Source organism: Schistocerca americana, chromosome 4 (assembly GCF_021461395.2).
Source record: "Schistocerca americana isolate TAMUIC-IGC-003095 chromosome 4, iqSchAmer2.1, whole genome shotgun sequence".
Taxonomy (NCBI): Eukaryota; Metazoa; Arthropoda; class Insecta; order Orthoptera; family Acrididae; genus Schistocerca; species Schistocerca americana.
Window position 1 is genome coordinate 169044471 of NC_060122.1, and position 18425 is coordinate 169062895.

An 18425-nucleotide genomic window follows, 5' to 3' on the forward strand; every position below is an offset into this window, starting at 1 on the left:
AGCGTTTGACTCGGTGCCCCACTGCAGACTCCTAACTAAGGTACGAGCATATGGGATTGGTTCCCAAGTATGTGAGTGGTTCGAAGACTTCTTAAGTAATAGAACCCAGTACGTTGTCCTCGATGGTGAGTGTTCATCGGAGGTGAGGGTATCATCTGGAGTGCCCCAGGGAAGTGTGGTAGGTCCGCTGTTGTTTTCTATCTACATAAATGATCTTTTGGATAGGGTGGATAGCAATGTGCGGCTGTTTGCTGATGATGCTGTGGTGTACGGGAAGGTGTCGTCGTTGAGTGACTGTAGGAGGATACAAGAAGACTTGGACAGGATTTGGTGTAAAGAATAGCAGCTAACTCTAAATATAGATAAATGTAAATTAATGCAGATGAATAGGAAAAAGAATCCTGTAATGTTTGAATACTCCATTAGTAGTGTAGCGCTTGACACAGTCACGTCGATTAAATACATGGGCGTAACATTGCAGAGCGATATGAAGTGGGACAAGCATGTAATGGCAGTTGTGGGGAAGGCGAATAGTCGTCTTCGGTTCATTGGTAGAATTTTGGGAAGATGTGGTTCATCTGTAAAGGAGACCGCTTATAAAACACTAATACGACCTATTCTTGAGTACTGCTCGAGCGTATGGGATCCCTATCAGGTCAGATTGAGGGAGGACATAGAGGCAATTCAGAAGCGGGCTGCTAGATTTGTTACTGGTAGGTTTGATCATCACGCGAGTGTTACGGAAATGCTTCAGGAACTAGGGTGGGAGTCTCTAGAGGAAAGGAGGCGTTCTTTTCGTGAATCGCTACTGAGGAAATTTAGAGAACCAGCATTTGAGGCTGACTGCAGTACAATTTTACTGCCGCCAACTTATATTTCGCGGAAAGACCACACAGATAAGAGAGATTAGGGCTCGTACAGAGGCATATAGGCAGTCATTTTTCCCTCGTTCTGTTTGGGAGTGGAACAGGGAGAGAAGATGCTAGTTATGGTACGAGGTACCATCAGCCACGCACCGTATGGTGGATTGCGGAGTATGTATGTAGATGTAGATATAGAAATTCGGCATAAGGGATGTACCACACTCCTACACACTGCTGCCGGGTTGAAGATGGTCAGAGTGAGCTTTCGCTATTAATTGTGATACGCCTTGTATAGTTTCGGAAGTGCACGAAAGCGACTTTTTCTTCACCGCGCGGTCCTCTTCTTCGGCCAGTGAAGGCGACAGATACAAGACTTGAAGAAAAAGCGTGCATGTCCTGCGACAGCACTCCAGTCCAGATGAAGGCGCGTGCTGCTGAGAGCACTCCGTAGGATGACGTGCCGGGTCTCTCAGCGTAATGAGAAACACGGACAGCCAAGCGCGGCCAGCTATCTGCGGCCGGCCATAGCTCCGAGCGCCATCTTCCACCGAAAACACGAGATGAATGTCTGCGTCCCTTATCGGCCCTTTGTCAAAGGCGCGCCGGGGTAAAAGCGTTGGCACAATTATCATTTATCATCCACCCACCACCGAAATACTTCTGGCGCTCACTGCGCTCCCGAAATTGTACGGCCAAGAAGCCCGGAAGGAATCTGTGCGCTAGTTAAAGTGCCGTTTGCAGTGTCCCATCTCCCGCCTGCAGCTACTTCCTTTACGGGCGTAAACAGCGCTCCCCTCCGGTCCCTGCGACAAATCGAAATGTATCTATCTGCCGGGACTGCGGCAATGCCATTACTGTCCTATTGGCCTACGGGAGGGAGAAATATAGCTGTGTCTTACAGTTCTGGCTGACGTGACGTCCAATGACTGAACGCCGCTCCTAGAAGAGATATTCGGAGCGTAACGGTAGTGGCCTGCTAAAACTACGCCAACAACTCGTTTCCCAGTTGCGTTTCCTACCCGCGTCTCCTTCATTCCCCCCCCCCCCCCCCCCCAGGCATTCGCCCCGCGTCTCCAACGTCCCCCTCCCACCAAGATATAGCCGGCTCGTAGCTCGGCACATACAGAATCCGTAATCGATGGGAATATCTTACGATATGAGTCAAAAATATTCGTAATTATACCATAAAGGAAACCACTGGGGAAGGGCGGAAATTATACCGTAAATTTACTCCTCATATTTTACGCTGGGATTAGTGGAATACAGAACGGAGTATCTTCGCAAATATACGAGGGCATGCTGAAAACTAATGCCGACGATTTTTTAATGTGAAAACTCTTAAAGGCTTTTTAAGTAAAAGAAACCTTATCGTCCAGAACGAGATTTTCACTCTGCAGCGGAGTGTGCGCTGATATGAAACTTCCTGGCAGATTAAAACTGTGTGCCGGGCCGAGACTCGAACTCGGGACCTTTGCCTTTCGCAGGCAAGTGCTCTACCAACTGAGCTACCCAAGCACGACTCACGCCCCGTCCTCACAGCTTTACTTCTGCCAGTCTCCGCAATATCCTTTCTTTCAGGAGTGCTGGTTCTGCAAGGTTCGCATGAGAGCTTGGAAGGTAGGAGACGAGGTACTGGCAGAAGTAAAGCTGTGAGGACGGGGCATGAGTCATCATGCTTGGGTAGCTCAGTTGGTAGAGCACTTGCCCGCGAAAGGCAAAGGTCCCGAGTTCGAGTCTCGGCCCGGCACACACTTTTAATCTGCCAGGAAGTTTCATATCAGCGCACACTCCGCTGCAGAGTGAAAATCTCATTCTGGAAACATCCCCCAGGCTGTGGCTAAGCCATGTCTCCGCAATACCCTTTCTTTCAGGAGTGCTAGTTCTGCAAGGTTCGCAGGAGAGCTTCTGCAAAGTTTGGAAGGTAGGAGGCGAGGTACTGGCAGAAGTAAAGCTGTGAGGACAGGGCGTGAGTCGTGCTTCGGTAGCTCAGTTGGTAGAGCACTTGCCCGCGAAAGGCAAAGGTCCCGAGTTCGAGTCTCGGTCCGGCACACAGTTTTAATCTGCCAGGAAGTTTCAAACGTTATCGTCGTTATACATCTTTATTCTTTATGTCTACATATTTATTTCACAACACAGTCACCTTGGCGACGAATACACTTCTGCTATTGAGAAACAATTTGTTGATGCCGTCACTATAGAAGGTTTGAGTTTGTTGACAGGGTCACAACCTCACCTCTGCTTGCACCGCTTGAATCAGTATCAAAGTGAAGTGCTCGAACGGGTCATTGAGGTTTTGGAAGCAGATGAAAATCAGATGGGGCCAAATCGTGACTGCCTGGAGGATGATTAGTGACAGTGGACCCAAGACGCCGGATAGTTGCGGATATCGCATCGCTCATGTGTGATCTGGCATTGTCATATTACAGGAGAGCGTGCTCCACATCTGGACGAACAATTCGCATTCGTGCTTTCCGTTTTCTGAGGGTCTCGCAGTACCTTCCAAAGTTTGTAGTGGTGGCGTTAGGCATGAAGTACAAATGCACCACACACTGAACATTGCAGAGCGTTGTGAGCTTGACCTTGCTTACTGATGGCATAGTGTTGAAGCTTTTGGGCGTCGGTGATGCTTTGTGGCGGAACTCCATTGGTGACCTCTTGTTTTCGGGGTCAAAATGGCGAAGCCAGCTTTCATCACCTGTCACAGTGTTGTTGAGAAACTCATCATCTTCATGCTCAAACCGCGAAAGAAATTGTGGAAAGGTGTTCAACCTCTTCTGTTTCATGTCATGAGTGACGAATTCGCGACAACCACCGCGCACACAGTTTCTCTGTACCGCTGATGACCTGTACACGATTTTCTCTGATGAGTTCATCAATACGATTCCGACGAGTCTCATCCGCTGCTGTACGTGGTCGTCCACTCTGAGCTCCGTCACACACGTTTCCTTCATTACGAGCACGAACAACCCAACCTCGCACGTAACTGATGCCGATACAATCATCACCAGTACACAGCTTCAATTCTTCTATGCGTTTCAATTGGAGGCACGTTTTCTGCGCTTATAAACTCAATTACAGCAAGCTGTTTCTCACGTACCAACATAGTTACTTTACACACCGTCCTGTTAAACGCTACAATTCGGAGCCATGTAGTGGCAGAGGGGTTGCAAGTTGCATCAGCGAAGCAGAAAAGTCGACCGAATAATATCCATGAGACGTAATACCTCAACCGATACTGAGAACAGAATTAAAAAATTCGGAGGCGTTACTTTCGAGCACACCCTCGTGCGATTGGCTCCACGAAGACCAACAGAATTCATTCCCTTATATTTGACGGGGAATATTGTGCAGAAGCGAAAGTAACGTCGATTACGCTTAAAAGGAGCGTTATAGGACGTCTAATGTTTGTGTATATTGTGAAACAGCATTATAAAATTGTTCGTTGACATTGCTGTTATCTACACGAAAGTATTAGGCATTCGTAAAGAAGCGCAGAAAGACTTATACGAAATTTCCGGTTGGTGTAATGAATGGCATCTCTCTTTAAATGGGGATAAATGCGCACGGAAATGCCAATAACAAAGAGAGAAAGTACCGGATTACTGCTGAACATCTCGAGCACGTCAGGTGGAATAAGTATTCAAAATGGTTCAAATGGCTCTGAGCACTATGCGACTTAACTTCTGAGGTCATCAGTCGCCTAGAACTTAGAACTAATTAAACCTAACTAGCCTAAGGACACACACACATCCATGCCCGAGGCAGGATTCGAACCTGCGACCGTAGCGGTCGCTCGGTTCCAGACTGTAGCGCCTAGAAGCGCACGGCCACTCCGGCCGGCTAATAAGTATTCAATGGCTAATACTAATAAGGGGTATCAAATGGGACTGAGTCCTAAATTCAGTATTGCGCTAGGCGAATGGAAGATTTAGATTTGTTGGAAGGGTTCTGGGGAAGTGCTATGCATCTGTAAAGAAAATTGCTTACGTGACGCCAGTAAAATCAGTTCCCTTGTGTTGTTCCATCGTCTGCAGTCCTTACCAAGTAGGCTTCGAACGAATTCAGAGGCGCTCTGTTATGATCGTAGCTGCTCGGAATAGCACATAAGAAAGTGTAACGGGGGTCCTCGGAAAATTTAAATGACAATCTCTGGAGGAAAAATGGCGTAGTTCTCGCACAACGATAGTACTGATACCAAGGTCCCTTTGCCAAGCAATTAACAGTGATTTGAGGAGTGCGTGTGTACATGTAGAGCCACATAGTAAAAGAAGCAAAGGTTTATTTGGTAAACAATTTTGGCCATTGTGGTCGTGACATTGTTGTGCATTAAATGAATGTCTTTGATGAAATTCGCACCACGAACTGCTTTCAAATCATCCTTTAGTTGTACAAAACTCATGAACACTCATTTGCAAACCTTGCTTGGCACTTTTTCATGTGGCGAATAAAGGAGGCATATTAATGTATTTTGGGCTGTAGTGAATCTGGATACTACTTAGTTCATTGGTATTGGTATCAGACTGATATGGTGAGACTTCGTCGTGATATATAATACGTCCCTGGCCTCAGCAGACACAATACCATGCTTTCGGAGGTGTACGAGAAACACCGAAGAACACCCATTCCGCAGACAAACTCCCGCTAAGAAACCTATATACAGCACAACGCTTCAGACAACTGAAAACTATTTAGCGAAATATAACGCTGCACCCGCGGCACAAGTTCAGACTACTGTTCGCATATGTGAAAGGCCAATGCTTTGTTTTACAGTGTGTGTTACTATGCCTTGTACTGAAGCTGAAGTATTGTATTTCTTAATATTTACAGTACAATGATGCCCAGGTCTCCAATCAAGTTTATGTAAAAGGGACTACGATTTGCACATATACAAGAAATGAGCACACCTACGATAAATATGCGGAAAATTCTGCGACTGTAAATAAAAACGATAAAAAGTAAGCTTGTGACGGTTTCTTATAACACTATCCAAAAAACCACTCGGTGTGATACACCGGCTCTGTTGCTGGTCTCCTGTTCAAACATGAAATTAATGATGTCACACTCACTTTGGGAACACGATGGAAACAGCATTGTGACGTTTTGTGTAACAAACACATGTGCCGCAAAACAAGAAATTGTTATTTGCTGTCTGTGCTGGGATCAGGTAAACTTTTTTTTTCACGTCCGTCTCTCACGCTGTAATAGCCACTGTGCGTATACAACGAGCGGACGTTTGTTCTCTTAGTTTACAGCTCCATTGTTTACGATGGGTATTACCAGGCTCACGTCAGAGCCTCCCTGCGTTGCAGGTTCTATAAAGACGGACACGACCTCTCTTTCGAAACGTTTCAACCCTCCTTAGCAATAATATAATTCCTTGCAGCACAGTGAACAGTTCTGCTGTCCATCTTCAATGTGTTCCAGGCAGTTCAACGCTGTGTTCGCGCCAATTTTTGAACAAGGTGATTATAATTTGAACTGCATTTCCTCCGTTCGTGGCCACACCATTTCTCGCTCAGCACTGGCGATATAGTGCTGTAAATTTATAATTCGGCTTCTTCTGACACGACACTCCGTATGGGAGTGAAAATTTCGCTTTAAGTCGTCGTAAGGAAAGAGCAGTAATTGGAAAGTGTCGACACCGAGGGGCGAGTCAGTAAAACAAGGTACATACTAACCGTTTACTCGATGAAAGCTTTCGGGGCGGTGGCTGACGGGTCAGAAGTCGAGTGGCCTCGGTCGGTACCGACAGCCAACTTAAACAGGCAAAGATACTGCGTTTAGTGCGTCTACGCACTCTTAAACGAACGTACGTTATAAGTATCAAATATTGGGCAATAGATGTCACAGGACGATGTTTACATAGAACCAACATGGATACAATAATATCCGTGTATTAGCAAACAGTATTGAGAGCTAACGTTCGAAATATAGGTCCGAACTCTACACCGTCTTCTGACTCCTACCGAAACAGCTACTGTCAGCCACCGCGCCGAGAGCCACGTTGCTCTGCCGGTTGCACCGACTCTTATCGATCTTAACTTCCCCAGCATTCGCCATTAATTTTTCTCTAGCTTCTCGTGAGGCCTCCGATCTGTTTATTTTCTACGCTGAAGGAAAACCGCGATAGAAGTAATGTAGGTAGACGATGGGTGTCTTATTGTACAATACAGAGCCATTGCCTTGCAAGCAAATAGTGACATGTTCCGCATACTCCACGGATATCGACTTTATTAGTATTTTCTTGCACAATGTTGTGTGAAGAAGTCATGAAATGAAACAAAAGTAACATTAGAAGTAGAATATTCTGATTTTTCTCGCAGCGAGTTACTATATTCATCAGTTTTTCTTCTTTCGTCCAGGTGGGACAATAAGAAACCTTGATATCTATTGAGTGTCAGGATGACCCCTGTAATGGTTATGGGCTACTTTAATAATAAGGCTCGTAAGATCCTTGCTGCACAGGGAAGGAGGATTACGATATAGTATCCCGTCGGCGACGACTTCACTAGCGACGTAGCACAAGAGTGGGGCAGGTAATCGGGCGTTCTCTTTATCAAGGAACCATCTCGGCATTTTCCATAAGCGACTTACGAAAAGCCCCAGTCTGGATAGCAAGAAGGAGGTTTGAAATGCTGTCCTCCCTCTTGCGAGTCCAGTGTCTTACCAATGCGATACAACGCTCGGGGCTTGCCACAGACGTGAGAATCGTTTGCTCAGGCCACACAGCAAACATAAATATTGATCTTTACAACGTATCGTACTAATTATACATAAAATAACTCCCGATCAATGACAAACAAAGAACATTTACCCTTCGCAGCATAGGGAAAAAATTTAAGCCTCTCAGCCGAGGTTAAATTGTTATTCTATAAAATTATTGCCTCGACTGCGGGTAAACATTTCTTGCTGAACGGTCGTTTTCGTGAAGTTCTGGATGAGACGCCATCAGGTGAGGACGATATCTCACGGAACATGAACATTTTTTTAATCATAGCGCCGGAAACGGGGAATTTTGATTGTGTATCAACTGATACATCGGCTGTGCAAGCACTGTGTTCTGGAAAATTATATTATATAAACATATTTCTTGTTGCATTCGTCACGTTACAGTGAGAAATTTTCTATAGTTCTCATTGTTGCGTTTTGACAACAATAAGAAATTCCTGTCTTCTAGTGAACTTTGACCATCTTTATGCTGTGCCCAATATACTAACATCAGCGTATTTTCTTTCATGCAGCAAGAGGCTTTGGACGTAGACGAGGTAGAATCATGCGCACGTCTTAATTCACTGCTTTCTCCTGCTTGTGCACATAATAAGCCACCCGCATATGAATAATGCCCGTACCACAAATTTACAATCTCTAGACATTAGATTTATTTATTCCGCCTCGCCAATGCCATTGACAGTGTGGCTCTCAGTGAGTACATACTTCGTTAACTTATTTTGTCATTAAGTATTAGTTAATTTCAAGGCTTTGTCTAAAAAGAAAAATCTTTAGCATGGACATGACGAAGCCATCAACTACAGCAAAGATTTTAACAACAATACGTTACGTTGCACTACACATCGATAAAATTTTTATGAATTCATTTCGCAAACTACGAAGTGGAACGGAGCTCAGAACTTAGTTTATGCATACAGCAATTAAACCCATCTTTATACTTGATCTCTTGCTCAACGGAAAAAGTATACCTAACTGTGAGAGCGGCAGTAGAGGGGGACTGATAAGAAATTTTATCACTTGCTTAGAAATTTTCGCCATAGAGTTGCAAGTTGTCTTCGTATGTCATATTGTTGCTGCACTATGGAGCTGTAGCTTTAACGGAAATGTTAGGCCCAACTATAAGCGCGAAATTTCATAGGAAAATTTCTAATTTAAGTTAAGCCTCATTCTTCGGAAAAATAACCCTGCAGCGTGACTCTCCGCGTCCTTTTATTCGCGTGCACACAACAGTGTACCACCGTTACGCGACCGTTCCCCTTACTTTTTCAAATATCTCTACCACTATAACCCGTGTTACATATTACTGCCAGATTTAGTGCACTTTCTTGTCACTATGACGGGAAAGTCGATCTTCGCACTTGCAGTTCTTAATTGCTGCAGTTACTCACCAAACAGCTGATAAACAAATTAGTTTCTTATCAGAAAAAAATTAAAGAGCGTAATTTAGATATGAGACGTATAATATTCAATGTCTTTAAAAAAGATTAGAGGTGTAGGCCCTTAACATTAACTTACAGTAAAAAAATATAGAACCCTGCCTTGTAACAAATACGTTGTTAACTATGTAGCCTGCCTGCTCTCCTGTATTCGAACGTCATCCGCTATCATTCTCGAAAGTCTGCGAAGGCGTCTTTTCTGTAATGCTGCCTCTCGCGGAAGTTGTTCGGTTACGATAATGTCTTTGATGACACTGCAGAATGAACACACGGAGAAATCGTAACACAGACAGCTTTCATCTGTGCTTCTCGCACGTTATATTCTTTGAGGCAGAAAGAGGACGATCACTTCGATAGCATTTTGTATAACAATTAGAAAGTAGACTGAATAATTTCTGTAATAATGGCGAACATTTTCGGAAGAGGACATCGCCTTACTGTTATCAACTTTAGATGCAGAGACTGCTTAAAAAGTAAGTACCCGAGTACTACAACATATATATTCTTCAGTCAGAGACGAGATTTAATGTGTTGGCCTTCGCCGTCAAACTCTCAAAGACAACTAGCTACGAGTTTGAGAGACCGCTACAATTTCTGCGTACTTCTTGTAATTGAGGTTCGTTATCGTGTTACTCGTCTTTCCTACTAGCATCCGAAGAAAAATATTGTTTTATTGTCTTTTCAGTTCTCCTCTGCATGCAAATACTCACGTTCATAGTAATAATTTCTTGCACAGACATTAGATTTTGGCTTGTACCACGTTTGAACAATAATATCTGCATGTTTTTTCCTAATCGATAGCTATGCGGTATAGCTATTTCTTAATTCAACGTTCTGCCACAGTGTGCTGATGACTTTCTTAGAATGTGATTCTTTCACCTGTGTATATGCTATACCTAATCGACTAGGCAATGTAGGTACAGGATCAACTCGTGCTGAGTAACTAATCATCAACAACTACTACTCGGTGATCTTTCGTGAATGGTTCAAAAATATTGTTAGACAAATATAAGTGTCGATTTAATCGTGTGAATTTTCGTATAGTAACAAAATTGAGAGATCAGTGTCTTATGGTAGTTTCGTGTGAAGGTTGTGTGTAAGACTTAACGATCGCTAAGGGTAGTGACTTATCAATGAAACTAAAGTGATAAAAAAAGGCAGAAAGAGGAGAAACTGCGCTTTAATGTGTATGCAAAAGTTTTATTTACACACTCCCATCAGCAGTTCCTCGAGCGTCGAAATAGTTGATATTTATTATGTTCTTACAGAGAACAGAAATGCACAAATCGTAAAGACACATTTAAGTTGCTATTCTGAAATGTGCACAAATGATGTTTGAAGAGCGGTATTATTCGATTTCAGTAGAATGTGAAGCATGCAGAGGAGTGTGGCACAGTTGTTTCATGTCTCCTCCGTCGGAGGTTCGAGTCCTCCCTCGGGCATGGGTGTGTGTGTCGTCCTTGGCGTAGGTTAGATTAGGTAGTGTGTAAGCTTAGGGACCGATGACCTCAGCAGGTTGGTCCCATAAGGCCTTACCACAAATTTCCAGTTTTTTGTTTCATGTCTCTACCTCTCTGAGGTACGATTTACTCGGTAATACGGTTTTTATTATTTATTTTCAACAAGCAAAGAGCCCCTAATAAAAGCCGAATTTGATTTTTCATTTTTGCACTACGGTTTTTCATCGTTGTTTTTAAATTGTGCAGACTTCGGGAGGTCTATTTAGTTCAGAGGAAAGTATGACGTTGCCCGACACTGTTTAGTGCGTGGGTGTCGCCGCAAACCGTTGTCGCGCGCGTGGAGGAAGGTTCTGTCGACATAATCTATTTGGTAACGAAGGCCAGTAAAAGATCTAATTGAATATCGTACTGTCCGCAGTTTGTTACACCAGAATCAGATAAAAGTAAAGACAGGCTCAATAATGGCAGACCTTTTTGTTTACGGATCCATAGTCGTTCCGTTTCCACACAAAGAGACTGTGAAAGATAAATATTTTACGAATAAAAGTCCGTCGACGAATAGAAGTCCGTCGACTGACTGTATTTCGGAACGACAGCTCCGTGCTCAGGGATTCCAAGACTGACATGAACCTTTGCGTCAGGACATAGTGAAGCAGTCGCACATGACAGATGTTATGTTGTTATGAAAGTACAAAAACGTATGGTCGCTAAGAAAACCAAACTACAGCGCCATGGAAATGGAATTGCCGTGTGAATACGGCCTCCCGGCGGGTAGACCGTTCGCCTGGTGCAGCCAAGGCAGTTGACGCCACTTCGGCGACTTGCGTGTCGATGAGGATGAAATGATGATAATAAGGACAACACAACACCCAGTCCCTGAGCGGAGAAAATTTCCGACCCAGCCGGGAATCGAACCCGGGCCGGTAGGTATGTCATTCCGTCGCGCTGACCACTCAGCTACTATAGCGCCATAAAGCACATACATATTGCGAGAATCTACTTTAGTGGTGGCGCATAACGAAATTCTTCTTAACTTGTTTGGTTTTCATTGCGAATACGTCGTCCACGAAACTCCTGCAGGTATGAAAACATTGAAAATAAACATCCTTTCCGATCAAAGAAACTCGCTTAAAGTATTTCTGCTCTGTGGGTACGATAAATTGGAGAACAAGAGGCCTGTCAGGAATGTTAATTTTCCCGAGAAATACGTAAATCATAATGAAAAGAGATACAGAGTGTTTTTACCATTTTTAGGTGATCTTAGAAGGAATAGAACAAGGTAAGATGAAATAAGATCTTAAAATTTGTGTTAGTTATGATTTATACAATTATTCATAGTAGTACGAAAATTATTATCAAGTTGTATAGGTTAACTGCCGTCGTTAGCAACTGTAATAAAAGTCTTAACGAGAGCAGACGCAGTTCACTTTCTTTTAAAGCATTTTTAAGTGGTCAGGTTCTGTGTTGTTTATAAAATTCTTCTTCGTCTTCCAAGTGGGTGTGTTGGGTTTTTGTACATAGCACTTTCACTGCACTTAATATATTCACGTTTCTGTGTTGGAAGGTATCACTGTCGTTTAGCCATTTCGTTTGTTATGCTGTAGCAAAAACAAAACAAGCGAAATGGCGAGAGGGCAATGATACCTCCCAACACAGAAACGTGAATATAATAACAGCTGTGCAAGTGTGCGTGCAGAAACCCAGCACATACAAGTTAAATACGGAAGAATAAAACAAACAGCAAAAAACAAAAAAGCTGACCACTCAAGTTGCTTTAGAATCGAGCGAAACGCGTCTGGTCTCAATAAGACTTTTACTACAGTTGCCAACGACAGCAGTTAACCTGCACAACTCGTTTATGTGCAACTACGGAAAAAAAGAGGCCGAAAAACAAAGAAGACAACAGATAAATTATAGTCTTTAACAGTAATCTAGCTTCGTGAGTTATATGCCTGTTGTTGTGGTCTTCAGTCCTGAGACTGGTTTGATGCAGCTCTCCATGCCGCTCTATCCTGTGCAAGCTTCTTCATCTCCCAGTACCTACTGCAGCCTACATCCTTCTGAATCTGCTTAGTGTATTCATCTCTTGGTCTCCCTCCACGATTTTTACCCTCCACGCTGCCCTCCAGTACTAAGTTGGTGATCCCTTGATGCCTGAGAACATGTCCTACCAACCGATCCCGTCTTCTGGTCAAGTTGTGCCACAAACTTCTCTTCTCCCCAATCCTATTCAATACTTCCTCATTAGTTATGTGATCTACCCATCTAATCTTCAGCATTCTTCTGTAGCACCACATTTCGAAAGCTTCTATTCTCTTCTTGTCTAAACTATTTATCGTCCATCTTTCACTTCCATACAAATACTTTCAGAAACGACTTCCTGACACTTAAATCAATGCTCGATGTTAACAAATTTCTCTTCTTCAGAAACGCTTTCCCTGCCATTGCCAGTCTACATTTTATATCCTGTCTACTTCGACCATCATCAGTTATTTTGGTCCCCAAATAGCAAAACTCCTTTACTACTTTAAGTGTCTTATTTCCTAATCTAATACCCTCAGCATCGCCCGACTTAATTCGACTACATTCCATTATCCTCGTTTTGCTTTTGTTGATATTCATCTTATACCCTCCTTTCAAGACACTGTCCATTCCGTTCAACTGCTCTTCCAAGTCCTTTGCTGTCTCTGACAGCATTACAATGTCATCGGCAAACCTCAAAGTTTTTATTTCTTCCCCATGGATTTTAATGCCTACTCCGAACTTTTCTTTTGCTTCCTTTACTGCTTGCTCAATATACAGATTGAATAACATCGGGGAGAGGCTACAACCCTGTCTCACTGCCTTCCGAACCACTGCTTCCCTTTCATGTCCCTCGACTCTTTATAACTGCCATCTGGTTTCTGTACAAATTGTAAATAGCCTTTCGCTCCCTGTATTTTACCCCTGCCACCTTCATAATTTGAAAGAGAGTATTGCAGTCACCATTGTCAAAAGCTTTTTCTATGTCACAAATGCTAGAAACGTAGGTTTGCCTTCTTTCTTCTAAGATAAGTCGTAGGGTCAGTATTGCCTCACGTGTTCCAACATTTCTACGGAATCCAAACTGATCTTCCCCGAGGTCGGCTTCTACCAGTTTTTCCATTCGTCTGTAAAGAATTCGCGTTAGTATTTTGCAGCTGTGGCTTATTAAACTGATAGTTCGGTAATTTTCACATCTATTATATACCTAAAGAGTATAATTAACATACGCGAATATCCTGGGCCACACACGATGTTTGTTTTCAATATTATCAAAGCTACAGTACGTTTGTTGACGACGCATGTGAAGTGAAAACGGAACAACTTACAGTTTCATCTCGGGCAACCAGTGAAGCAGATTTTTAACGACATGCCAGTACTTTTTAGCGCCGTAGCGTTTTTTAACCAGAGACTGTACCTTTTTGCTCTTATATAACACCGTATCATTTCTTAGGTGCGACTGCTTCACCAACTTCTGACGGGAAGCTGGAAGAAGCGAATTTCACTTTAAAATACCAATCGGAAAAATCCGAATAACTAAAATCCGTGCAGCCGACGAACGTCGGAGAAATTGTGTGACAGGTTGTGTGTGTGTGTGTGCGCAGGCAAGTCGCCGTTCTTCCCCGGGCTGGAGGAGCAGGCGGCACTGCTGGAGGAGTCTGGGCCGCACTTGGTGGACGGGCAGGTGCTGCCGCCGCCCGCGCCCTCCCTCAGCTCGCCGTCGCGCTCCTCGCCGCACAGCCAGGGCTCCGAGACGGGCGAGCGCTACTCCAGGAAGGTCTTCGTGGGCGGCCTGCCGCCGGACATCGACGAAGGTAAGCGCCAACTACTTCTGAATCGTCGCCTCTTGCAAGGGGGTTTGTTGGGGCATTATTAAGTGATGCATAACCGGAATATGTAGCGACTTCCGAGGTAGTGGTTGCGTTGGGGACTTAAGTTCCAGCGGCCTGGGACCGTACTGCAAACACGATCGCCCAGCCTCCGAGCCACCCCACGGTTCTCCGATCGTGTTATCAAATAATTCTAGTTCTCTTTTATTTATTCCTACCTGATCTAAGGCTGCCTCTTGTATAGTCTAGATCAGGGCTTCCCAACCTTTTCAGCCGGCGGACCCCTTCTTCACTCGAAAATCCATGGCGGACCCCTAGTCAGTCAAGATCACAGTAACTTTAAATTTCAGAGCGAAACCCATGGGAACTGAAAGCTTCTTAATGGAAGTGCCTTGTTCCCAATGACCCCCCCCCCCCCCCCCTCCACCGAAGTATCAATAGTCTTTGGTTTAGAGATGAATGAAAACAACTTGAAATTAACGACCCAATTTGAACTCCCACTGTATCCAGACACTTACTAGTGGATTTACTCCCTTTGTTTAACACACTATAGCCTGATTAAAATTACTTAGTAATTGAAATTTCACACGATGGAGCTGTCTTCCTCAAAGAGCAATCAACGTTACGTCCAAACTGTTCGTTGTTGACAAGCTGCCGCTTATGGTCTGTTCACTTCCACTATTTGGCTACTGTTGTGTAAGGAGCATGCAGATTTCGTAACAGTCGTGTGTGTGTGTGTGTGTGTGTGTGTGTGTGTGCGCGCGCGCGTGCGTGTGTGTGTATGGTTTTTCGTGAAATCCGAAGAAAAATGTTCAAGTGTATGTAAAGTCTTCCTTTGATAAAGTCTTCCTTTGGTCGTCCTCCCTCGTCATTCATTTCAACTGGAAACTTCCCTTGTTGTGAAGGCGATGGAGAAACTGCACCCTTCTTCAATGATCCTGACTTCAGCCACCGATCCATGTTAGAAGTAATAAACTGGTCAAAATCGACTTTTGAAATAGGTAGTGCACTGACAAAGCAAGTTTAACATTTAATGATGCCTGGGGCCGCATACGTGCCAGCGAGCGCTGTGATTGGTCGACAAAGCTCGCTCCGTGCATGCGTAAAAGGCTACAGCGCATCTAGCGCCGTGAGCTGGGGCACAAACGACCCCCGTATTGTTGCTAAACAGTCGATCGGAGAAGCCGCATTCTCCGGCACTAAACTGCGTATACGTTCTCACTTAGGAACCGCAAAGGCTGCTTGGGGATACGACTTGAAGTAAAAGTACACATGTTTTTTTGAAGTAAAAGTACACATGTTTTTTCACACGAAAAAAAAAAACAGTGATGAATTAGATTTTCACATTTTTATTCAATAATTTTACTCATTATTTTACACGATTTGGTGAAAGGCGCCCGCGGACCCCCTAGAAAGAGCCAGCGGACCCCTGAGGGGTCCGCGGACCACAGGTTGGGAAGCCCTGGTCTAGATTTTTGGACTACAGTAGAGCGTGGATTATCCGAACGTCGGTCAACCGAACGACCGCTTAACTGAACTGTGTACTCGCTCGCACCTGTTACTCTCCCACCCTACCGTCCATCATCCCCCTCACTCCCAAACCAAGTTTCCCACAGTAGTCGCCGCACTGGACCACCGCTGGCAGAACATTGTTTCTAATTGGGCCTTCACAAGGCGCTGCTGACCGGCCAAAACGCCAGTCGCCTTGTTTCAACAATCAGCACACGTCTGTCGGCTTGGCACTGGCAGTAGCAGTAGCGGCAGTATCAAAGCTGTTCACAGCAACAGCTGCGCCAGCTTAGAGTTGAGGCGTGCCGCTCCGCGCAGTTTGAAGGATTGCGCGCCCCCAAGAAGAGCTTCTCACGGTGCAAACAGTCATCTTCTGTTCTATGTTACGACCACTTGTGTGCGGCTGCGTGAAGAAGTGAACTTGACGATACAAAATGCTTAACGTAAACGTGTTGTCCTTTCTATGAGGGACAAGTACGAGATTATTACTATATATTCCTACTGAAGTTGCCTTTGTATGATACTTTGTAATACTAAAAGAGATGCTTGTTTTTATGAATAAATTTACTGTACAGTACTTCTTTTTGCAAATAAACATGTACAGTTCGATTATCCGAAGAAACCGGTTTTCCGAACACCCATGTCCCCCAATTACTTCGGATAATTGACGCTCTACTGTACTTCGCATTTCTTGCAAATCCAGGGCTCTGGGAGTTGATCTTCGTCAGCGGTATCATCCTAACTAACGACCTACATTTTTGTCGTACAGGACGTATGATGCCACTGCCATCACTATGGGCAGTATCGACATAACGCTCAATGTTCTCATCACAACATTTACGTTTTGAAAACATTTTGTGGCTATAAGTCCGTAATATTTGGGAACATAATTCGACATGCGAACTTGACTGACAAGGGAACCTCCCCATCGCACCCCCCTCAGATTTAGTTATAAGTTGGCACAGTGGATAGGCCTTGAAAAACTGAACACAGTTCAATCGAGAAAACAGGAAGAAGTTGTGTGGAACTATGAAAAAAATTAGTAAAATATACAAACTGAGTAGTCCATGCGAAGATAGGCAACATCAAGGACAATGGGTGTCACGGAGCGCCGTGGTCCCGTGGTTAGCGAGAGCAGCTACCGATCGAGAGGTCCTAGGTTCAAGTCTTCCCTCGAGCGAAAAGTTTAAATTTTTTTTTTCAGTTTATGTGACAAACTCTTATGTTTTCATCACTTTTTTCGGAGTGATTATCACATCCACAAGAAAACCTAAATCGGGCAAGGTAGAAGAATCTTTTTACCCATTCGCTAAGTGTACAAGTTAGGTGGGTCGACAACATATTCCTGTCATGTGACGCACATGCCGTCACCAGTGTCGTATAGAATATATCAGATGTTTTCCTATGGAGGAATCGGTTGAACTACGACCTTGCGATCAAATGTTTTCGGCTCCCATTGGAGAGGCACGTCATTTCGTCTACTAATCGCACGGTTTTGCGGTGCGGTCGCAAAACACAGACACTAAACTTCTTACAGTGAACAGAGACGTCAATGAACGAACGGACAGATCATAACTTTGCGAAAATAAAGAAAGTAAAATTTTCGCTCGACGCAAGACTTGAACCTAGGACCTCTCGTTCCGTAGCTACTCACGCTAACCACGGCACTCCTTATGGTACAATCTCCTTGATGTTGCATATGTTGCGCATGGACTACTGTTTGTATATTTTACTTTTTTTTCATAGTTCCGCACAACTTCTTCCCGTTTTCTCGATTGATCCGTGTCCAGTTTTTCAAGGCCTATCCACTGTGCCAACTAATAACTAAATCTGAGGGGGGTGCGATGGGGAGGTTCTCTTGTGAGAAAGAATAACATGTAACTCACAAGGGGAGGGGACAATGTCGGGTTCACAGATTTACTTCAACCTTTATACACCTTCAGTAGGCCACTAAAACAACATAGTGGGCTACTAGTAAGGTGCACTACTCTGACAATTCCGAGAAAATCGGAAGAGAAATTTTACGCGTCTGTCAGGTGTCTTATGTATCTGTGCGTAGGTGCTGGACGATAATGTTAATGGTGGTTAAGTGGTTAGCGCCCGAGTTTCGTCAAACGAACGTGAATAAGGCGACTTGTGGCGACGGTTGAACTCCCTCACAAACATAACCTTTAATCTATATTTTTTTTCGTCACTGGTCGTATTACATTTGAAAGGTAACAGTTAAAAACACCTACGTGTATTTGCATGAAGTTTCAGTGAATTTCATATTATTTGACTACTCCTTATTTTTAAATACATTTAATTATTAGAACAAACATATTTATAACCATCACAAGTAAATGGGGCCTCCCATTTGGCAGTTAAACAGCGTAGTGATGAGACTTTGCTAATGTACTAAGAACAAATAGTGTAGGTGCAATTTTTTTTAATATCACAGAATTTACATTTGTAATACACAAATGAAGGTGACTCACTGTTCTTCGACTACTGCAGATAATGAATGTCATGGCAATTCAAACTGTCGCCTCGTCCGCGACCCTCTCGCAAAGCGCGAACGCTGACCACTTGATCACA

General features: G+C 43.9%; 1 protein-coding gene and 2 non-coding genes across 3 annotated transcripts in view; 2 read left to right on the forward strand and 1 right to left on the reverse strand.

Moving 5' to 3' along the window:
* The window catches only part of LOC124613332 (translational regulator orb2-like), a 268493-nt gene that overhangs the window by 209385 nt on the left and 40683 nt on the right, over positions 1-18425 (forward strand). The window contains exon 3 of the mRNA XM_047142028.1: positions 14115-14324. Coding sequence (XP_046997984.1) covers positions 14115-14324 — 210 coding nt within the window. The remainder of the gene's footprint in view (positions 1-14114; positions 14325-18425) is intronic.
* On the reverse strand, positions 2305-2379 carry Trnas-cga. Its single transcript has one exon. It is a non-coding gene; the product is annotated as a tRNA-Ser (tRNA).
* Trnas-cga lies at positions 2537-2611 on the forward strand. Its single transcript has one exon. It is a non-coding gene; the product is annotated as a tRNA-Ser (tRNA).